This window comes from Canis lupus, chromosome 14, assembly GCF_011100685.1.
Source record: "Canis lupus familiaris isolate Mischka breed German Shepherd chromosome 14, alternate assembly UU_Cfam_GSD_1.0, whole genome shotgun sequence".
Classification (NCBI taxonomy): Eukaryota; Metazoa; Chordata; class Mammalia; order Carnivora; family Canidae; genus Canis; species Canis lupus.
The window spans coordinates 60515168-60540044 of NC_049235.1; the positions used below are offsets into that span (position 1 = coordinate 60515168).

Genomic DNA, 24877 nt, shown 5'->3' on the forward strand with positions numbered 1-24877 from the left:
ACATGTTCTGTGTATCAGGAAGGATATGTAAAACAGGTAATATGCTCCATTTATATACTATAAACTCAGATATTTGGGCCTAATAAGTATGCACACAGAGAAGAAGATGATAAACTGATACTATCTATACAGAACTTTTTCAGCTCACAGAAATAGGAGTAAAAAGAAAAGAGATACAGTTTGTCAAAGTTAATAATTTACCTTTGCCATTTTTTCTGCCAATTGCAAACGACCATCAAGTTCCCTTCTGATCTGGGCTGCTTGTTCATCTGCATTATCCAGCTTTAAGAAAGAAATAACACATATGTGATTACTTAATGACAGTGACCTACAGATTAAAGCAAAGACTTAAGGACTCAATTTTTGCTTTTAATAAATTCTCTCAGCTACCTATTGAGAACATAGAATGGCATTTAATTAGATTGGCAGTCCAATTAAATTTCTTAAGCACTTTTCATTTTGGTTTTGTTCACAAAAGAAGTTATTAAATTGCTAAGGTTAATTGCTCAGTTTACCCAAAATCTAATTATGAAAATTTCTTGTCCAACCTGTCCACAACAACTCTAAACCAGGAAGTCCTTGTTTCGTTGAAATTACATTAAATTGTCCTTAAGCTTATTCAGCCCATCCTTCTGTCTTTGTGAAGGTCAGTCCTAAATAGTTCTAGAGATAAATATCTTGTTTTGTGCTTTCAAATTTCCAGAGTGGTGAGATACTGAGTCATGCTTTACTTCTTTGTCCTTTCAAAAAATATTCCCTTCAAAAAAAAAAAATATTCCCTTCATTTTTATAACAAGTTGGTGCTAAACTGTGAAGCTACCATTTGATTGACAGATAAGAATTTCCAACCATTTAAATCTTCATATTCTCCTCATTCCAGTATCAATAGACTCACAATGCCAAGAAACTCTTCCACTCTCTTACAGATTGGCACCACATTAGAATTCCATTCTCCTGTGCTAAATTTGATTGAAAGCAAGAAAACTGTGCAATCATCATTTTTAAAGTTATTTACATGGAAAATGACTTTCACTTATCCAGTGAAATAATCCTTTTCTTATACAGTTTCTTTAAACTTTTCCTCATGATTCCCTTTTTCCCTAATTATCCACAATCCATTTCCTGTATTAGTTCATTATAAAATCTGCTAATTTGAGGCAGTCCTATGAGCCAGTGAGAGGCACTGGGTGAGCTACAGATACTCCTCTCGACTTTAATTCCTTCTCCTTTCCTACTTCCATCATTAAGAAACCTGGAACACACCACACAACTTCAGGTACACCTGAAGCCTGGATTAGTATTGAATACAACATTGAACACACAGGAGAATAAGGATTGACTTTTCTATTTGCTGAAGAACTACAAACTGACCAGATTACATTCCTTAAAGCAGCTTTAAAAAAAAAAAAAAAATGCCTGAAAAAGATGAGTAGGGTCAACGCAGGTCAACAGGATGGTGTTGTCAGGACACATATAAAGAGTCAAGAAAAGGGGAAGATGTTCCAGTAAGAGAGCACCAAGAGTTTGGAGGTGAGGTTGATAGTTGTGGAAATGATGGATACTGGGGGTGCAGGGGAAGGTTCATGGCAAATGGGGCTGGAAAGAGGCTAGCTACTTCATAAACACTCTTCACAGCCATGTTGGAGAGTCTGGAGTCGGTTCCTCAACCACAGCGATTCCTGGAAAAATTTTAAACGGGATTTTAGAAAGAACACAATGTCTCTAGCACAAACAACAGCTTAGGGGGACATAGGAAGTCTGATATTACTCTTTAAAGAAACAGATCTGCTGTTATCTTCCTAGAAAAATGTTTCCAGGTAGATTTAAGAAATTAAATTCATTTCAAAACAAGTTTAAAAATAGTCAAGATTTTTTTTAAAAAAGATTTGAGGGTGAGCTAGTAGCATGCATGAGCGAGGGTGTGGGGAGAGGGCTCCATCCTGGGACCCTGGGTTCAAGACCTGAGCCCAAGGCAGATGTTTAACCAACTATGCTATCCAGCTGCCCCCAGTCAAAATTTTCTTAAACTAAACTGCTGGTAAGTAATTTTCTATGTCATCTATAGAACAAATGCAATTTCATTAATAGGATGCAAAGTCAAAGAAACAAAGTTTCTCTTCACTGTGCCCAACGTCAAAATGATTTACACTAAAAACTAATAAAATGGTTAAAAAATGTGTAGCATGTCTGCTCTAGGAAACTGAAATCAAGGTCCTAAAAGCAAAAATTATGTGTAAGAGCTTGTAACTACAATATTTCAAATGGAATAAGGAATATGTTCTCATATTTGCTTAAATTCTGATAAATATCTTTCCATAGAAAAATTAAAATGGTTACTTGCATGTAAAGAGTTCTAATTTCACCAAGGAATAATATTTAACATCTTCAAATAAAAGGTCATAGTTGTTCAAACTTCACAAAATACTATTTAACATCTTCAGATATTTCTATCTTTGTATTAACAGCTCTTAATTTTGAGTGAAATTATTTGACTTACTCCTGGGTTTTGCAAGTATTTTCTTTATAAGAGACAGTTTTCTACTATTTCTAAAAAATATTAATACCCTAACTGCATTTGTCTGAAAAAATGTAGGCAGAGAAAAACAGAGCATTGCTCTACCAAATGACCTTTTAATAGCCTTCTCTTAAAATTGTCAGAGATTAAAAGCTTACTAATTTTGGTGACTACTGGTGTCATTCTGTGAAACCAGAACTGCATACTTCCAAACACATTACAAAAAAAAGGAAGAGCTAATATAGTAAAGACAACGAATTTCTTTTATCTTTCTGTCATGTAACACTAGATAGAATTGAAAGAAGTAAATCAGTTAACTTTTTTTTACATGTAAAAATATTAATGTTTCATTTATTTGGGGGGGGATTTATTTATTATTTTAGAGAGACTATGTGTGTACATAAATAAGCAGTAGAGGAAGAAGAGGGAGAGAGAATCTCCATCAGATTCCACTGAGCACAGAGCTGGACACAGGGCTCAATGTCAGGACCCTGAGCATCGCCACCTGAGCCGAAACCAAGAGTAGACACTTAATCCATGACACCACTCGGGCACCCCTTATTTTCCTGAGCATTTATTACTTTTTTTTAAATTAACTGAAAGCTTAAGATGATTTCATTTCCTTAAAAGGTGATGTGTCAATGGCAATTAGTTTCATGTGCAGTTATAAGGAATCGTGCCCGTTATACACTGCTAGTCTCCTCCAATGGCAGCATCTTAACAAAAGCTGTCCTATTAGATCACAACCAGGATACAGACTTGGATATAATTAGCCATCTTACCCAGATTTTCTCGGTTTTATGCTTACTCATTTGTATTAACCTATCATTTATCTAAATTCATATATTCACCACTATCGTCAAAGAGGTGAGCATGAGCATATGTGAGTGAGGGGAGGGACAGAGGGAGAGAGTCATCAGGCACACTCCCCACTGAGCACGAAGCCCAACGACGCGGGACCTTGAGGTCATGACCCATGCCTAAACCAAGAGTGGGATGCCCAACCAACTGAGCCACCCAGGTGCCCCCAACAGTGCAGTTTCAATACTCTATGTTGCTCTTTTATAACCACATCCACCTCCCTTCAGCCAATCCTCAGTTGATTAGTTTTATTAATAATGTACTGCTTTTCACGATGTTTAAAAATAAATTCTAATAAGGCAAATGGATTTTCTTCTAATTTCCATTATGAAACTGGAGATGTGCACCCATGGGAGGTTAACGTTTGTAAATATTGGATGGGGGCCTCGAACTTTTAATCCACATGTTACCACAGGGGTGATTTCCTCAAAGTACATGGCCACAAGCAGCATCTACTCATTGACAATGCATCTATAGCTCCAACCCTTCACAAAATGTTGAGTTACATTTCCAACTGCTTATCACTGTTTTAATTTCCATGAAAATTAACAAGCCCCAAAATGCAATCCTGACTTCTAGCTCCCCAATCATTCCTTCCATGAATAATGCCATGTCCTATAAATAGCACATCTATTCAACCCAGCTGCCCAAGACCAAAACCTAGGTGTCATATTGAACCTTTCTTATCCCTCACAGCCCATATCCAACCAATCCACAGTCATGTGAAGCCTAGATCACATTATTTAAGTTGAATAGAATTCAGGTACTCTGATGTCTCAGGCAGGGCTCTACTTTTTTTGTGGTGGAGGGTTTTCCTGACCACTTCAAGCATATCTCTTTCCACAAGAACAGCTGTACATAAGATTATGGTGAAAATAATGCTTTTTCTTTTCTGAACTCTCCAGAAAACTTGGGTTTTTACACCAGTTTCTCCACCTCGAAAGAAAGAAAGAAAGAAAGAAAGAAAGAAAGAAAGAAAGAAAGAAAGAAAGAAAGAAAGAAAAAGAAAGAAAGAAAAGAAAGAAAGAAAAGAAAGAGAGAGAAAGAGAAAAGAAAAGAAGAAAAGCTTAGACAGATGGTTTATAGATGTGAGACATCAGATTTTAAAATGCTGGGTAACACATCTGTCTCTAGTACTTGGGTTATAAGATAAAGAAAATGGGATAAGTGGACTCTAGAGTTCATGGCAGGGTCCAGACACAAGCATCACTCTATGAGGACAACTTCATTTTTAATTTCATTTTCTTTTAATTCTTGATTTCAACACTTTGTGACAATATATTACTTACCTCACAGATGTCCTTTCCTGGATTAGAATATTTTCCAGGTCTTATAAAGAGAGTCATTCAACCCTGACCATAACAGATGCCCAAATGTATCTTTATTCTCTGCAATGCCCCTAGTACCTATTACATAGAGAATTTTTAATTATCAATGGAAAATTATCAATTTCAATTACCACTTCAAAATAAATTACCACTTCAATTATCAAGGTATTTTTCTGGACTGGCAAATATTTAGTACAGAAAATGTACTTTTATTTTCCTCCTGTTCATTACAAAGGAAGTATTGTTTCCATATTCAGAATCCTCTGTCACAGAATACTTTTCAGGTCTTTTTAAAAAGAATCAATCAATGGCCAGGACCATAACAGGTTCCCAAAGGTATCTTTATTCTCTGCAATTCCTCTAGTATCTATTACGCAAAGGATTTTCAATTATCAATTGAAAATTAAAAATTTAAATAACCACTTCAAAATTGATTACCATATTCAAAAATCAATGGCCACTTCAATGATGAAAATATTTCACTGCCTTGACAAATATTTAATACAGTAATATACTTTTATTTTCCTCCTGTTCTTTACACAAGGATTATATGGTTTCCACATTTAAAATTCTCTAGGCTAGGGAATTCTTAACCTGGACCTTTGGGAGTCTGAATCACTCAAGTTGTGAGCAACATTTTGTAGAGTTACGCATTTTTTCCTTTGAGGAATGGTTTGAATTTCATAGCTCAAAGGAGTGCCAACTCCCTAACTCAAAAGAGGTAAAGAACCCTGCTATAGGGAAATTTTCAAGAAGCCTCTATTTCTTCTAGAAGAGGCTATGGGTCTCTTAAAACATAAACCATGGAAGGAGGTCACCTCAGACCTGCACATCATCAACTTTACCCCTTACAGAGATTCATTAAATTTTTGTAAAGGGACACTTAGGCTCTCAACAGTGTTGGCAATGGTCCACAGTTACTCTATTTATTCTTTCTTACACCTACCACACAGCAATCACTGTGAAGGCTCTTCAGTAGCTACAAAAGTAGGGACATTCCAGGAGCTCATACTGTATATCAAAAATAGTGAAAACAGTACACAAAGCAGGATATAATTGCCACAAGAAAGCTACTGATCAAGTGCTGTAAGAACTTAGCGATAGAAGACATGTGCAGTTATAAGGTATTGTGTTTCTTTTGTGTTTCCTGGTTGGTTGGCAACAGGATGGATTTGCAAAAATGGAAATACTAAAAAAAAAAAAAAAAAAAAAATGGACTTAGAGAAAATGCTGACCTGATGCAGCAGTCTACAGGTCTTCACTTGCAAATCTCCAACGCTAGACTTTCCTTGCCACATTCCTCTCATTTCATTGGAAACAAACTCCATCAGGCCGCAGGGATCAACAAATTTCCCTTTGCAGAAGGCCTCAGGAAGACCCAAAGCCTGTGTAGAGCCCAACCTTCTCACAGCTATGAAAATTTTAAACAGCATAAAAATAACTTTACTAAGTTTCACCCCACACCTCCATTTAACTTGTGATATCATTCTTCCAATGCTTTAAAAACTACAAATATCAAATACTTGAATTCATTAAATTTGCTCATATCTTAAAAAAAAAGATCATTTATAAAAAGCACTTTTCACAGCACTGTTTAGCATCATTACCCTCTCTCATTAATCTATTCTCTAGAACCAGGATAACTATATTAACATTGTCAATCACTAAAAAAAGGAATTAATAGCTGTTTTTCCATAATGACGCCTTCATATGTGCCGACCCTACTCAACTATGTCCTCCTTTCTCCCACTGAAGAAATTAGTTTTTTCTCTGATATCATTCTCCAATTATGGCATACCTCTTTTCAAACACATTATATCCTGTTATTTTCTTGTAATATTCATCTTTATTCTTTAGTATGAAAAATGAAAATAGACTAGGATTTGTTATATAAACTTAGTGTTTTCCCTGAGATTAATTGATATGCTGGTCCACTGTATTTATATTATCTATAAATCTAGTTACTTACAGATAATATATCATGAGAAGTAACTGGCACAAACCTAACACTGACTGCAAAAGAACACTCCAACCAACCCATTATCATATAGCTTTCTAGTGGCCCAGTGTTGGACCAAATATATATGGATTTTGCAAGAGAACGTAAAACCACTGATCAAAAGCTTTAAGTGTTAAATTTACTTCATCAGTAAGTTGTGTTAATTCTCTACTTTATTACTCGAACCACACTTTATCATAAAAATAGAGCCTAACTCTACCCTACTAGCTCTGATGATCTCTGCTCTGTTTTCTGTGCTGCCTCCCCACTCCACATGCCTACACACACACACACACACACACACACACACACACCCTTGGCTATTCTGGACATCAGAATATCTCCAGCCATTTCTCAAAACAGTGTCATAAGTCCATACATACCACTAGTCTTCCTCTTGAGTTCCAGCTCTCCAACTGAAGGCAAGGCCTTTCCTTTCAGGTACCCACAATGCCCTCAAGCTAAAAGTGAACCTGTTCTTTATCATCCTCTCTTCAGCAAGGCTCTCTACTTCTACATATCATTCCTACTACCCTAGATCAGGCTACAATCTCAGAGAAGGGAGGGAGGAAAGGAAAAAGAAAGGAGATGAGGGATTAAATTAGCATGTGAATACGAATAAAAGGAATGATACCTGAGCACCTTAGCCTAGTATTCAGGCCCTCCCAAATTTTATTCCATTGTCTTGGATAATTCCATATTCATACAAATTAGTTTTGTTCAATGTTTACAAAGATGTTACATTTTCCCAGTCATGCATTTTGCTTGTGTTTCTTTTGCCTAGAACATTCTTAACCTAACCTTTATTGTCTCGATCAATCACAATCTGAAATTACCTACCCAATCCTTTAATAATAAAGCAGGTACTATCTGATGATCTTTTATAGTTTCCTTTTATTGCTAAACTTCAGATTATTTATGACCTCTACTTCAAATTGCAGTATATGTTCTTTGTCAGTTCACCCTACGCCATTGAAGAAGAGTAAAACAAATCCATCTCCAATGGTGGAATTCACATAACTGGTCTCAGTTTTAATCTAAATCTAAAGAATTAAAAAGTCCTTTGACCCTAACAACCCTTCCAAGCTGACTCATCTTCTGTGAGTCAATCTCCCTCAGAAAAACGAAATCCGATCCCTCCTTTTTTTTTCTTGATCAAGAAAATGAGCCAACAACACTGTAACAAACTTTTTGTAGTTTCGTGCAACAGCAGGAATAAGAAAATGAAGTTATTCCCATACCCTCAAGGGAAACACACTGCATATATGATGTTCAGGTAACATTACATCTGCTAGAGGCAGAGTATTTAAAGAATTCCCTTATTATATACTCCAGATTATATATAAAAAAAAACCTGACTCAGAAATTGCAGTTTGGCCACAATCCTTGTAGAACAATTCTAACAGTATTTTTTAAATTTTAAATATTTTATTTATTTATTCATGAGATACACAGAGAGAGGAAGAGACACAGAGGGAGAAGCAGGCTCCCTGTGGGAGCCTGATGTGGGACTCAATTCCAGGACCCCGGAGTCACACCCTGAGCCAAAGGCAGATGCTCAACCGCTGAGCCACCCAGGCGTCCCAATTCTAACAGTCTTAAAAATGCATTTCCCAGAAGGAAGAAGGAACATACTTATCTCAATATAATAAACCAGCCCACAGCTAACATCACTCTCAGTGGTGAAAGGTTAAAAGCTTTCTAAGATCAGGAATAACAACACAAGAGTGCCTACCCTCAGCATCCCTATTCAAGATAATACTAAAAGTCCTAGCTAGAGCAACCATGCAAGAAAAAGAAAAGGTATCAGAACTACAAAGAAGTAAAATGGTCTATTTATAGAGAAAATGGTTCATGTTCAGAAAATCCTGATGACGCAAACAAAAAACTTTTAGATTTAATCAATGAATTCAGTAATTATAGGATACAAAATTAGTATACAAAAACCAGTAGCATGTCTATACACTAACAATAAATTTTCTGAAAAAGAAATAATACACCATTAACAATAGCATCAAAAACAATAAAATGTTTAGGCAAAAATTTTACTAAAAAGATGAAAGATCACTACTCTGAAAACTACAAGGCATTGATAGATAAAAGAAATCAAGAAAACCTATAAATGGAAAGGTATCCTGTGTTCATGGACTGGAAGACCCTATCAAATTACAATGGCATTTATTTTTTACAGAAGTAGAAAAAACACGTGAAATGTATATGGAACCACAAAAGACCCTGAAAAGTCAAAGAAATCCTGATAAATAACAGAAGCAGGAGCCATCACACTTCCTGATTTCAAGCTATACTATAGAGCTATAGTCATCCACAAACAGTATGGTATTATCATAACAACATACACAAAGACACATGGAACAGATGTGAGAACCCAGAAATAAACCCAACTATGTACATTCAACTACTATTTGACAAGAGAGGGCAGCCTGGGGGGCCCAGCAGTTTAGCGCCGCCGTCAGCCCAGGGCGTGACCCTGGAGACCCAGGATTGAGTTCTGCATCGGGCACCCTGCATGGAGCCTGCTTCTTCCTCTGCCTGTGTCTCTGCCTCTCTCACTGTGTCTTTTGTGAATACATAAATAAAATCTTTAAAAATAAAAAAATAATATTTGACAAGGGAGTCAAGAATACTCAATGGAAAAGAGACAATCTCTTTAATAAATGACACTAGAATAATTAGATATTCACGTGTAAGAGAATGAAACTAGACCTATATCTTACACCCCTCACAAAATTTAACTAAAGGTGGGTTAAAGACTTAAATATAAGACCTGAAACCATGAAAATCCTAGTAGAAAACACAGAAATAAAAGCTCCTTGACCTGGGTCTTAGTAATGTTTTTTTTTGGAAAAGCAACTAAATCAAATACAAACAAGTAGAACTATATATATCACACTAAAAAGCTTCTGCTCAGCAAAAGAAACCATCAACAACCTGAAAAGAAAATCTATGGAATGAAGAAATATTTTCAAAATACACAACTGTTAAGAGGTTAATACACAATATATATAAAGAATTCATATAAACCAAAAGCAAAAAAAAAAAAAAAATCCCGTATTTTAAAAATGAACAAAGGACTTGAATAGATATGAAAAGGTGCTCAACTTCACAAGTCATTAAGGAAATGTGAATTAAAACTACAAAAATATCACCTTACTCCTATACAGTGGTCATCATCAAAATGACAAGAGATAACAAATGTTGGTGTGAATGTGGAGAAAAGGAAACCTGTGTGCACTGTTAGGGGGACTATAAATTGGTGCAGTCACTATGGAAAACAGTATGGAAGATCCTCAAAAAATTAAAGATAGAACCACCATATGGTCAGCAATTCTACTTCAGGGAATATATCCAAAGGAAATGAAAACACAAATTTGAAAAGATATCTGCACCCCCATGCTCATAATTTACAACAGCCAGGACATGGAAACAACATAAATGTCCACTGATGATGAATGGATAAAGAAATTGTGGTGCATATATACACTGGGATACTATTCACCCATAAAAAGAGGAAATCCTATCATTTGTGACAGTAAGTATGGAACTTGGAGGCATTATATGCTAAGTAGAATAAGGCAAAGAAAGATAAATACTGTATGATCTCACTTATGTGTATAATCTAAAAAACATTTTTTTTCATAGTTAAAAAAAAAAACAAAACTCCCAGAAAGGGATCAGACTTGTGGTTACCAAAGGCAGGCAGGGGAAAGTGAGGGAAAAATAGAGGAAGGTGGCCACAAAGTACAAACTTCCAGGCCGAAGATAAATAAGCACCAGGGATGTAATGTGCAGCCTGAGGATACGGTAATGCTGCAGAATAGATGGGAAAAGTTGTTAAAAGAGTTCTCATCACAAGGAAGTAATTGTGTTCTTTATTGTACGTACATGAGAAGATGGAGGCTCCTAAACCTATGTGGTAATCACTTTACAACCTAAGTAAATCAAACTGTCATGCTGTATGTTTTAAACTTATATAGAGATATGGGTCGATTATTTTTCAATAGAAGTGGGGGGGGAAAGTGTATTTCCCAAACCACACTTTCACTTGAATCCTAAAAAGTAGGGAAAAGATGAATAAGTTAATTAGATATAAAATTATTCTATGTGAACTAAACTATATTAAATAATCAATCAAAATGTTCAAAACCAAGGCTAAGAATTTAGCCTCAAACATAAAAACCATGGGACTTCAGTGGCCTGAAGACAATGTATGCATATTCTCTAAAATGGTAGATGGCAAATTTTTTAATCATCATGAAATCTTTCCTATTTCATTTGATATTAACATTTTATCTCCTGGGAGATAAAAGTAATGAACTAATAATACTTTCAAGCAACTACTTACTAACTATACTCACCTCAATAAAATAGCTGAGTATACATTCACATTAATAATTAAATAAGGCTGAAATTGAGAGAGTTTAGCATTAGGTTAACACAGTATGAGGAATATTAAGGAACTTTGTCAGAGCACATGAGAACTCTTGCCTCACCGAGGCTAAGACTATCTTTACACAGCACCTACTACATGTAAGGGACTGTCCTACATGTTTTTATAAACACGATGGCATTTAAGCCTCAGAGAAACCCTACAGGATAGGTCATAACTTTATCCCATTCCAGCGATGGGAAATCTGAAGCACAGATTGCTTTAAGCAATTTTCCCAGGTCAAGGTCACACAGTTAATATGGGGCTAGGCAATCTGAGTGCAGGATTCAAATTAACTGCATCACATCATTCCCAATGTCACACACTCAGTTTCCATTCTTTTGGTCAGTTACTATCTAGAAGTACCCACAACAGGAAACACATTAAACAATACTGTCAAATTAATGGCACAAAGATTAATACCCTGTACTCAAGCCATGACAATGAAGTAGAAGAATTTATTATATATAAATATAATACAAAGTAGAAATATAATAGGCCTTTGGGTACTGATAAGTAATTGTAAATTCTTCCCTTTTTTCCTCCTCCCCCAATATTCAAGAAAAAAGACTGGGGGCAGGAGCAGGGAAACATTTGTGGAAGTGGAATTTCTCTTGGGTCTTGAAGGAAGAAGGGGAGTCCCAAGTGAGGAGAATACCCTGAGACAAAATTAAAATCCAAGGGAATACAGGGAGTGATTCAGTTTACACGGAATATGGGATGGGGTATGTAAGGAATTGCTAAGTGGGAGAGAACATAAGCCAGGCAGGTGGGCCAGATGGAACACTAAGAGGTATGAACTTCATTCTGTTGACAGACAGAAGGCACTTTTTTTCTATTCAAAGTTGGGTCATGATGAGAACTGGATGGTGCTCCAATAATATTGACCTGGCAACAAAAATATGTAGGGATGGAAGGGGGAAGCAGTTGAGAGATGACCGCCATGCCCATAGGGGAGGTACTGATGTCTTGAGCTACGGCGATGCCCATGGAAATGAAAGAGATGATGCAGTATTGTGGAGAAACAGCAGGGCAGGTAACTGGGCTGGAAGACAGAAAAGGACTGATGGTTATGAGTCAGAAGGCTGAACACAAACGGAAGGAGAACCACATGGAGGATGAGAAAAATGGCATTTTGAACCTATTGTGTCTGAGGACTTTGAGGCTCATCAGTTGGCCCTGGGCTCCACTGAGACAGCATGGAAAGAGAGGGCTGACCTCAGTGAGAAGGGTAAAAGGTGGAGCTGCTCAAAATACACAGAGTGAGGTGGTTTTTTTAATCACTGCAGTATTTTTCCAGGGATCTAACTTAGTACAACAATCATGGTAGCATCTCCTTTCTCAAAACAGGGCGGAGAACCTATCTATATTTTTCAAACACTATTGCTGCTCTTGGCACCAAACCGTATACAAAGTCACAACCCTCTGATGAGGATTCAGACTGAAACGTAAGCCTTATTAATCTGGAGAGCTTTGCATCAGAATCATGGAAACACTCACAAATAGAAAATGACATCATTTTAAACAGTGAACAATCATAAAGGCCTTTCTAGAAGTTTGTAACAAATAGCCAGAATCAATCAGTGCCAGCCATTACAGAAGGAAAATCTTACTAAGATAACGATCAGCTGGCCCTGCTCTAACATGATTAGGGTAAATGGAAATTTTTTTATAGTCTAAAGCAAAGAGGATTTAGGATATTATGAACTTGATAATCAGCTCAAAGCATTAAATATCACCGGGTACTCTTTGTGAGAATGTGTCAATCCCTTCTCCTCAGCCTTTTCAAACTGCTTTTTCTAAAAGTGAATTACAAAAACAGAGAAGTTGGTGTAACCGTCTACCAAAAGAAACAGGTGATACGTTTTCTGGGCCACTCATTTCTAAAAGTCAAAGGAAAAAAAAAAGAAGAAAGTCTGATGCTATAAGCTCGGCACCACAGTAAGCACCCAATAAATTTAATAAAATGATTCAAAGTACTATATAGAAGGGATTCCTTGAATGTATATTGTTCTTTGCTCTGGTTGATCCCCTAGAGATTTTCCTGTTAATTCTGTTTTCTTACCTTCCTGGTTCTACTCTTCACGGACTCCAGGACCACTGCTGTCACCTTGCCCGACCTCTGAGCAGCATGTGGCATAAACACCCTCCTCTGACATGTCTCCTCTTGGCTTCCCTGACGCCACACTCTGGTTTTTCTCCTGCCTCACTGGCTCTGTCCCTTCTGTGCAGCCTCTAAATCCTGGTGTCCATGGGACTCTGTCCTGGATCCTGTATCTTCCTGATCTCCAGACTCTCCTAAAATGATCTCCAGACTCTCCCCAGGCTTCAAATACTAACTTTCTCTAAATGATTCCAAATCTGTATGCCCAACCCTGACGACTCATTGGAATTTCAGATTTGCATACTCTACCACCACCTGCCATTTCCACATGGACATTCAGTATTTTCAGCGTGTACAAAACAGAATGCCTGATTTCTCCCCCACCCTTCTCCGTCCCAAAATGTTGTTCCTTGAGGACAGGGAATGCCACATATTGAAAGCCTAAAACAATAGGACTATGATGAAAGAACACCCTCATCCAGATGCCCCATCAGACCACAGTTAACAAATGCTGCATCATATATCCAGTAACAAATGGAAAGACAGCTATTAAAGCATACTATGTTTTCCATAAAAAGAGAGGGAGAGGGCTAGGCCATATTACTCAAAGTTCTAGAAAATGTTGGTCTACAGACCCACATGGACTCTCAGTCTCTGCCTGAGTTCGCAGACTTCCGTCTTTGACCCTGTCCAGACAAGCGGGTGTTCCAGTGCTCTGACCCAAGACAAGGTCCCCAGGTGCGGAGGGAGCCCAGCAGGATTCTGAGGCATGGATCCAAGAGGATGTGAAGGCAGACTCCGAGGTCGAATCCAGTAGTGTAGGAACTTTACAGGCAATGGAGAAACAAGACAGGACCACGGGTGGGGCGAGGAGCAGGGCCTAGAGATCACCTGAAGGGCTAACATGCAAGTCCTGAGCCACCCGTGTTTCAGTAATGCTGGGTCGTGCCCCAGGGTGGGCAAGGCAGGGTACCGGCGATGGACAGTCTATCCTGCAGGCCCCAGAGAGGAGCCCCCAGAATCCCAACCTGTTCCGGTCCTGTCAGTGCGGACAGCCTACCATGCTCCCTCGTCACAGTTCCCTCCAAGCTCACCCCACAAGCGTTCAGGCCCTTGATGTTCAAGGCCTGACTCGTTAGCGTCGTCTCCTGCTACAGCACACACAGGACAGGCCTTCCTAGCAGACTACAGGACATTTCACTCTCCCCGGGCCTCTGTAAAATGTTATTTTCCACCCGGCTGTTAGATTTCTACCCATCTTCTAAAATTCAGGGATGTGGGCCTTCTTAGAAGCTTCACGAAAGCTCCAAATGAAAATTAGGTTTTCCGTGCTGCCACGTCAGCTCTTCTTCCTGGACACGCTGCTGGATGGTTTGAGGTCACCGGGGCATTACGGGTCCTCAATGGGCCCTCAGGCCAGGTCTCCCCAACCAAACCATGTGTCTTCATCAGCATAATGTATGAGACTTTTTGAAAATAGACAATGAGCCCCATTTCCACAAATGGTTTCACTTGGTCTGAGTTGTTTTTAAAGCTTCTCAGGTCATACTAATGTGTAGCCAGAGCAGAGCGCTGAAGAAGGCTGCACAAACTACCCAATATTCCATTAAACCACTGTCATCCACATGCTTACAATACACCGCACATATGCCTTTAGTAACACACTTCCTAACTATACTGTTACGTGTTTTATAGATCTGTTCTCCTCACCACGTGCAAATACTTTCAAAGAACCAAATCTTGTCGTCTTTGCATTTTCCCTGCTGACATTTTTAAATCTCATTTTAATTTTGATCGAATATTTTCATGAACAATCATGAAAAAGATACAATTACTTATTACACTTAAAAACAAGGTATCCAATACGATCCCTTTTTATGAAAAGTTGAGAACAGGTCTTGAAGTATATTTAGCAAAAATACTTCCCCATCGCCCCCACTATTACTACTACAAAGATGCCTCATCTCTGAAGATTTCTGTTCTCTTAAAGATGGAAAAGTCTGGATAATACCCTATACCACTCTATAGGGAAGATCTGGGTAAAGAAAAATCTAAAAATAAATGCAAGGAATGTCTGAAGGTAGCCTATATTTGTGATCTAGTGATATTTGGGAAGAAGCAAAGCAAAACACTTTAGGAGAACCCTTATTTAGGAGTATCCTTATGTAGTTCTCTTACATACAGGCCAAAGGTAAAAAACCAAAATAATGCATAGTCAGATGAAGCCAAACTTACTGATAAGAATGTAATTTGATTTAATGTATTAAAATTATATCCACAAAAATTTTCAATTTTTAGAGAAGAAACTGATTCAGTATTACCAATCAGATATTCAAATTTCACTTAAATGAAATCAAAGTCATCTCACTTATACCATGACACATTCATTTAAAAAAGTGAACCTATATATAAATCTTAGGGCCATTCCAAATAACTCCAGAATTTAAAAAGTCAGGTATTATAAGAATTGACTCATTAAGATCTGAAACTTCTTGCTGCATCCTGAAACATAACAATTGCCACTTAATGACATTTACTTGAATATTTTCTTCAAAGTTTTTAGCTTTAAAATTATCCAGATTTGAAAAATTTGACATCCTAATTGTCATTTCTACAGCTTTATTTTCTTTCTTTGAAAATGATTTTGTTATGAAATGTAACTGCCTCCCTAGGGTGTGCCTTTTATTTCTGCCAAAGTAGACAAGTTATATTAAATAAAAAGTATTATCAAAGCACATGCTACTCTCGGAGAGAAAGAAAGAGGACAGTAGTGAAAGGCAAATAACAATTGCCCCTGAGCATTCACGTTTCTTCTTCTTCTATTTTCCTTGGACATCCTGATGTAGGTCTTTGAGGGAAGACTCATAGTGAGGGGGCAAGAAACACAGCCACTGCCTAGATCTGATTTCCTTAAAACTCTGAAACCCAAAGTGCTTATACTCCAAAGCTAAAATTCCTAGACAAAGGGTATCATAAACCTGAACATTCCTTTTTTTTTTTTTTTTTTTTTTTTACAATTTCTTATTTGAGAGTGAGCGTGTACAGATTAAGGGGGCTGGAGGGGAGGAGGAGAAGCAGGCCCCCGCCCTCACGCTGACCAGGGTGCCTGACACGGGGCTCAATCCCAGGACTGAGATCATGACCTGAGCCAAGGGTAGATGCTCAGCCAAATGAGCGACCGGGGTACCCCGTGAACACTACTTTTTAACCATTTTGTCAATTATTCCTTCTTATCCCTTAAAATTCACAACAGTTCTGTAGTATCACTCAGAGTTCTTGTACTCATCAGAACACAAGAAATTTCGATGGAGGGATATTTAGAGGAAGATTTTAGCTAACTTTGCTTCAACTTTTGGGCAAATACAGGTGAGGTACTTTCTTCAGTTAATGGAATGAGATTATAAAAGATTAATGAAGGTGGCCATGGGCAGAAAAGATGAGGATACAGATAGCTGTGAAGTTCAGTTGCTAATTCTCCTAAAGTACAAATAAACAAGAGGAGGAGAGTCACTATTGATACAGGACTACATACCCCACCACGCACACTTGGTCATGCAGGATTGGGTTGCTCTCCAGCTTGCGACGCCTCAGCCTGTATCTGCTCACTGTCATCTCAGACCACAGCCCCGTCCCCCCCTCATACCCCAGCAGCCACAGACTTGCCACTCCCCAGTGCCACGCTGTTTTGGACACTCTACACGTGCTCATCCCTCCTCACAGAATACTTTCTTAGCGTCTTACTCTGGTGTCTTCATGACACTCTTCCAATATTGTGTTCTCTTCAACCTCAAGACCATATAGCCAGGAACTCTCTACACCCCTGTGCCATTTACAACGGTGTTTTATTATTTTCTTTCCTCTTAAAATGAATCTAGCAAATAACTAGGTCTGGTCTCTCTGTTTCTATCACTCAATATACTGTTTGGCGTGAACTTTCTTATGATACGTATCTGTACATGAGTATAGAGATTGAGTTCACTGACTGACTTGAAATATAATGTATTAGCCTTTGTCATTATTTTTAAATAATCTTTAATAACCTACTTCTGTTCAAAGGCAACTGATTAGTACCACTTAAGTAGCAGTGTTTTATTAAAAAATATGTGAAAGAATTTTTATTTAACTTAGGATCATAAAATACATACTTTTAATATCAACTACCTTTGTTTCTTTAAAGCTGTAACTATACTTACCTGAAATTCACTACACTTCCTTAAAATTATCCTGAAATTAAACTTTTCACCAACAAATTTTGTTTGTTCTTCCTTTAGTCCTGTTACTTCACTGTATCTCTAATAGTCTGATTCAAATAAATCATGGTTAACAATTTCAGATTTTTATATTGTCATGTTGCTCATTTTAGAAGGAACTCCTTCCTTTTTTACCTAATACTTAGTTCTGTAAATGTGGAGCAATACTGACACATTACTCTGAAACCAAAGAATCCAAAGTGTGACAGATAATTTTAAGAGCACAACAGCTAATCTGTGAAATATGTGGATTGTTCTTATTCTTTTTTGGGGAAGGTAACATGTAATAATTTTTCTTTCAATTATCCCTAATTTTTATAATTTAATTGTGATAACCTCTACAGTAGTGTTTAACTTTTATGCCTTAATTTCGATAATTAATAACTTCTTGGCTCTACTAATCAAAAGTCACATAAACACCTCTGCTTCTTCAGAAGACAGCATCCTGCTTTTCCCTTCCTGATACTGACCCTACAGTTGTGGGATGACTGTTATGACCCCATTAGGCTCCTGCCGGCAGCAGGCTGCAGCTCTGACAAGGCTCCCTTCACATTCTGGTCTTTTCTTTCTTAAGTACCAGGGACTATCTGGCTGCTGCCATCCTGCACCTCCTAGCAGAACAGCTCTCTATCCTGAGCTTCTGGCCTGAAGCAAGCACACATCCTTGAGATTTCCTAGGGGACCACTACCAGCAAAAAAAACAAGGGACCAGCTAAGAGTAAACCACCACAGAAGAGTCACAGTAAGTCTCAAAGCCTTTCCTGAGATGCCAGGAACGTGGAGTAATTTCACTGCCCTACATCTGAAGCCAGGTTCCAACAGCTCAGCTAGCTTTAGGTCGTTTCTCTGCTCCTCCTACTATTCCTCTTCTTAAACTATTTCTTACCGGTAAAGAGCAGACTATTTTATGTGTTTTCTATCACCTTTTCTTCTTAAACCTCTATTGACAGACAATGGAAGAACAAATAAGATATATATGCCCTTGAGAAAGAAAAAGACAATCTCAGCTGTTTTCTTAACCATCCATTTTCATAACTGCATTGATTTCATAAAATGATTGTTACTCCACAGTAAAGCTCTTCCTTTATGATTTTCTGTATTTTTTTCAATCAATCAAAAAATAATCTGTAAGAGCTTTTCAAATCTCAGAACCAAAAAAAAAAAAAAAAGGAATTGCAATTTGAGCTCAGATCTGTAAAGAGATTGAAGTTGTCACTCCCATTCTTAAAATAAAGAGCTCAACAAACTGAAAATCAATGATTTTTCTTGGACTTGTGAGAGAACTAAGATTGCATGGCAAACCACTAACCCAAACCCTGGAGATCAAAACCAAATTGTGGTACAACACCAGGAGCAGAAGTCAGTGGAGGCCATAAAGAGTTGGACCACTTACTTGACTGGTCATTTACCAGAAGCTGAGTGCAGAGAGTTAGAAACTCCTGGGGCTAAAATCAGAAGGTAGTTCCCCTACTCTGCTGGCTTTTACCTCCAGTGACCCCACCGAGCTCTCATGATAGGGATCCAAGAAAGATCCCCATGCGGACTTGCAGGAAGAAGAGAAGAAAAGCCACTGTTAAATGTCCCACATTCTTCAACATAACAGAGGGGGATGGAATTGTCCCAGCTGGAGAGAGAGAAGACTATCCTCTGCAGCCTTTTGCAGCCTTCTGATCTCTTCTACTGGGAGAACCAAACCCTAAGTGAACGAGGGGAGGGGGGAGGGCTTTCAAGAAAACAGACTAGGGATGATTCAGGCATGGAAGGGAATAAGTCACATGGTGGAGAGGGACAGAAACATCCATGCAGGCTACAGCCCCCAGACAGAGGCCACAAAAAATCTGAGACCAGCGCCTACTTGCCAACACTCTGCCACAACACCAACACAGCCCCCGTTTAACAGCAGAGGATCAGAGCTGTATGACAGACTTACTGACGACGAATACTTGGGGAAGCCTAAAGTCAATAGAGGAGACAAAGACAAGGACATTAGAAGAACTTGAAGCGTCTTGTACCCACAAACATTATAGCAAACATGAAACACAGCCTAACATCCAGTCAAGATTAATGTAAATCTTCATACTAAAGGCTAACATACCTCAGTTCTTATTATCTGATATAATAGTCTGGCTTTTAACAAAAATGACAAAACATACCAAAAGAGAAAAAGAAAGAAAGAAAGACTGGAAACACAAAGCAAGCACCCCAATGAGATTTACTGGTGATGGAAATATTATAATTCAAAAAAAAAAAAAAAGAAAGAAAGAAAGAAAGAAAGAAAGAAAAGAAAGAAACAAAAAGAAAAAAGAGAGAGAAAAGAAAAAAGAAAAAGAAAAAAATGATTTAAATAACTTATACTAATATGTTAAGGGCTCTAGTGGAAAAAGTTAAAAACATGCAAGCACAGATGGGTAACGGAATGAAGGAGATGGGAACTCTTAAGACTCCAAGTGAAATGCTAGAGATCAGAAATGAAGACAGCTTTTGACTGGCTCATCAGCAGACCTGAGGATTCTGAGGGAGAGAATCCGTGAACTTGAAGAAAGGTCAACATAAACTTCCCAATCTCAAATGCAAAGTGGAAAAAAAAAAAAAAGCCTAAAAAATTAAACAGACAAAAAGAACATCCCAGAATTGTGGGACAATATCAAATGGGGATGACACAAATGCTCCTGCACTACCAAAAGATGGTGAGAATGGGACAGAAGGAAAACGTGAAGTGATCATGGCCAAGAATCTTCCAAATGGAATGACAGACACCAACCCAAAGATCCAGAAAGCTCAGAGAATGCCAACCAAGAGAACCATAGAGCCTATCCCAAGACACATCATATTCAAACTCAGGAAAGTGAGACAAGGAGTCAGAACACTGGGGTTTCAGACTTCTTACCAGAAGACACACAAGCAAGAGAAGTGTGAGGTGAAAGTTGCAGAGTACTGAAAGAATAAAAAGCTCACTGATAACCCTATATCCAGTGAAATTATCCTTTAAATATGAAGGAAAAACAGACTTTCTCAAACAAAAACTGAGAAACTCATCGCCAGTCATCCTGCCTTGCAACAGGTGTTAAAAGAAGTTTTTCAGAAAGATAGGGAAAATGAGAGAGTCAGAAACTTGGGTCTATATAAAGAAAGTGTAAGGAGAAGGCATCAAGGGAAGATATACAAATTTTTGTTTTGTTTTCTTAATCTTAATATCTAAATATTAACTGTTTAAAGAAATAATAGTAATCATATACTGGATGACAAAAACATCAGGTAATGAAGGACAGAAATATCACTGAAATAAATGACAAATGTCACAAGCAATGGAAGGGAGGAGTTGGAAATTCTCTATTATGGGGCAACTGTACTACACTTGAAGCCTGAGAGTGTTATCTGAATGTGGACTTGAGCATTTTAAAATGTAGATTTTAAACCCTAGAGCCACCAATAAACAACCCCTAAACAAGCTCCAAAAAAAGAAAAAACAAGTAGCACATCAAAAGAAAATCCCACAAAATGGAATCACATAAACTGCTCAATTCAAATGTGAGAAGGCAGAAATGGGTGGGGAAGGGGACAAAGGACAGATGCAAGGAAATGACCCAACACTTAAAAAGACTGTAGAACCTCAACCAACTATATTACTCTAAATATAAATAGTCTAAACACAGCCATTAAAAGACAGAGAATGTCTGAATGGATTAAAAAGAAAACCAAGAGGCAATTTTATGTTGTCTATAAGAAACCCACTTTCAAAATAAGGAATCATGGGGCAGCCCGGGTGGCTCAGGGGTTTGGGGCCACCTTCAGCTCAGAGTGTGATCCTAGAGACCCGGGATCGAGTCCCACATCGGGCCCCCTGCATGGAGCCTGCTTCTCCCTCTGCCTGTGTCTCTGTCTCTCTCTGTGTATTCTCATGAATAAATAAATAAATCTTCAAAAAAAAAAAAAAAAAACCAAAATAAGGAATCAGATAGGTTAACAGTAAACAGATGGAGAAAGACACCGGCTAACTAATCAAAAGAAAGCTGGAGTAAGCCATATTTGTTTAAGACAAAGCAGACTTCAGAAAAGATAAAATTACCAGGGATAAAGAGGGATTTTATACACCGATAAAGAAATTAATTATATAAAGGACAACAGTGATGCTATTATGAGAAAAAAAACTGGTCCACAGGATGTCATGATCCTGGAACACACAGCATAAATCCGAATGCATTTGTAATAACTCATTTTGGAGGTCCATCTGCTTTATCAGACTTCAACATATGGAGATACACAGAACAAATATTTTCATTTGCTCAGTTTGGTTTTCTCAACATCTAGCAAGTCAAAAACTTGAATACTTAATAAATATCTACCATATGTGTGAATCTGAATTTCACTATGTTCATCGATTTTTAACTGTACAAGTGAGCCACTGTTCCATTAAAAATACAAAGGCCAGTTGCATTAATCTTTTAAAACTGAAGATTGAGGTTTTACAGTCATCCTCCACTATTTAGTAACTGCCTGGATTATTAACCATGAAAGCAAGCATGATGAATGCATGAATTGTTCACAGGGTTAAGAGGCTTTACTATTAATTGCCAATTTATTCATTTGAAGTGACTCAGATGTTAGTAATGCAAAGCAAATGATATAAAAATGCAGAAATTAAGAGATTTGTGAAAAGATTAAAAATAGACGTAAATTATATACATTATAGGAGTGTAACTCCTAATGAAAGCATGAATTTCAAAATGCCTGAATTTTGTCTATTTAAATTGTATATTAGGGCATAAATAATTTATACCACTAAAATAAAATGCAAATATCAAATGAACGTATTAGACAAATCTAGGGTCCAAAGATGAAAGACGTGGAACATATTTCATTCAATTTGTCCCACATAATTATCAGAATAATGACCGAAGAGAAAAATACTTTTTTCTTTCATCATCTCTAAATTACGTAGTACAGCAACATCTTCATTTCTATCTGGATTAAAGACATTGTGAGTTTCGATTACTTCTATAAAACTCAAAAGATGAGCATAACTTTATTTTTTTTTTTAAGATTTTATTTATTCATGAGAGAGGCAGAGACACAGGCAGAGGGAGAAGCAGGCTCCCTGCAGGGAGCTCAACGTGGGACTCGATCCCAGGACTCCGGGGTCACGGCCTGGGCTGACGCTCAACTGCTGAACCCCCCAGGTGCCTTGAGCATAACTTTATTTAAAAAAAAAAAAAAAAAAAACTTATTTTTCACTCAGGAATATCTCTGTATTATAAGTTATGCAACTTCTTTAGATAATGTGGGACCCAGGATATTTAACAAAACTCCCCTACCCCTGGACAAGCAGAGCAGGACCGACTCCCTTGTGCGCTGCACCCGCCACCTCCTGTATGACCCCCACATGACCTGCTTATTGCTTAAGGCGCTGCCCCACCCTAGTCAAACCCGGGGCACACCCTAATCGGAAATCGGCTCCGTGATAGGCCAGTTCAAATGGAACTTTAGGGTAAAATGTAATTCAATCGGCCACCTGCGTGTGGACCGACGGGACTGTGCAACTTCCTGCGTATCCCATGGGCCACTGGCCCCTATAAAGCTGCTGCGCCTCTGAGTCTCGGGGTCCAAGTCCCTGCTCCGCTGTGTCGGGTGCACTTGGACCCAGGCTCGAGCTTGTGAATAAACCCTCATGTGTTTGCACCGGTGTCGGCTCCTCGGGGGTTTCCCGGGCACAATCTTCGCAATCAGATAACAGAGGATTTTCACTTCGTTCTTTGCGCAGGCCCCTCACACGCCCCGCAGACACAAAGCGTGACATCCTAGGACAGGGCACGACTGCGTACGAGATGGAGCGTCCGGATGCTCGTCTCTCCTTCCTTCAGCTGCCGCCCATCCGCGAGAATTCACGCGCGCTCAGCCTGGCAGCCGCGGTGGCCACGGGGCGCCCCGCTCGCGGCTCGCAGCTCGCAGCTGGCAGCTCGCGGGCTCTGGCCGCCGGCGCTCGGGGCCGCTTACCTGGCACGCGTTGTAGAGCAGCTGGTGCTCCAGTTTCTTGACGCCCAGGATCTGCTGGAACATCTCGTAGAGCTGCTCCTTGCTGAGGATGAGCTCGGACACCGCGCTGAGGGCGCCGCGGCCGGGCGGCCTGCACACGTCGTCCTCGCCCCTGTAGATGGCGTCGTACTTGGCTATCCACGAGCTGAGCACCGTCTCCTTGCTCAGGCCGTCGATTTCGGGCAGGCTCCGCACACGCTTCTCGATGTTCTTCTTGAACACCTCCCTGAAGTCGTTGGCGGAGCATCCTCCGCTCTGGACCATCCTGGCCACCCTGTCGCTCTTCAGGAAGACCTGCAAGACACGCAAACACACCCAACAGCCGCTTACGGGACGCCCGGCCAAACGGCCGCCGCACTCGGGCCGCTCGGCACAGAGCGGAAGGCCCAGCCGCCTGCCAGGAGGGCGCGTTCGCGACGGGCCGCACGCCTCGAGGAGGCCGCAGCACCGCGGGGTGGGCCGCCCCGGGCACGCGCCCCGCCCCGCGGGCCCTCGCCCGCCGACGAGGCCGCGCCAGCTCCACCCGCCGGCGCCCAACCCGGAAAGGAAGAGCTCGGACGCGCGCCTGCGTGCGCGTGCCTGTATGCCTGTGCGCGGGCGTGCGCGTGCCCGTATGGCTGCGTGCGCGGGCGTGCATGTATATCTGTGTGCGTGCGTGTCTGTGCGCGAGCACGTGCATGTATATGTGCGTGCGTGCGCGTGCCTGTATGTGTGCGTGCGCGTGCCTGCGTGCGGGGCGGGGCGGCGTGGGGGGGCGGGGCCAGCCCAGCTGAGTGCAGAGCAAAGCCCGGGCACGAGGTCCGGCTGCGGGGCGCGGGGACGCGGTCGGGGACAGGCGTCCCGGGACGAGCATCCGAGCATCCGCCGGGGCCAGGTCGCTGCCTGGGGAACGGAGCGTCCTCAGCAGCAGGGCGGCGCGGGGACGAGATGCAGGGCAAGCCTGCGGCAGGCAGCACGACCCAAGTGGCCGGGGCAGAGCGCAAGGGGCGCGGGCGGGCGGGAGGCGGCGTGGGCCGCAGGGAGCGCCGGGCCCTCGAGGCCAGTGCCCACGCCGGGCCACCCCGCCCTGTCCCCGCCCTGTCCCCGCCCCCGCGGCCCGTCCGCCGTCTCGCACTCGCATGTCGCTCGGGCTTGCTCAGCACCTGCCGCCAGGTACGTCTGCGTCCCCCCGAGTCAGTACCCGCCGCAGGGCAGCCCCGGGTCTGCGCGCAGCCCACCCGGCGCCCCCACGGAGCCCGGCCTGCAGGCCGACCTGCCGGGGCTCTGCCGGGGAGCACCCAGGCCGTGACCCCGCACCCCGGAGGGAGCCCTGGATGGAACCCCGGATCGAGCCCCGGATGGAG

The 24877-nt window shown here is 40.3% G+C and overlaps 1 protein-coding gene across 25 annotated transcripts in view; it reads right to left on the minus strand.

Annotated features, from left to right (window-relative positions):
- The window catches only part of CADPS2 (calcium dependent secretion activator 2), a 452803-nt gene that overhangs the window by 270971 nt on the left and 156955 nt on the right, over positions 1-24877 (minus strand). For all 25 annotated transcript variants that reach the window (XR_005369828.1, XM_038557504.1, XM_038557491.1 and 22 more), the window contains exons 3-4: positions 23496-23828; positions 202-282 (exon numbers count right to left, since the gene is read on the minus strand). Coding sequence is in view for 24 of the 25 variants with exons in the window: in XM_038557504.1 (XP_038413432.1) it covers positions 202-282; positions 23496-23828 (414 nt within the window). In the remaining variant the exon portion in view is untranslated. The remainder of the gene's footprint in view (positions 1-201; positions 283-23495; positions 23829-24877) is intronic.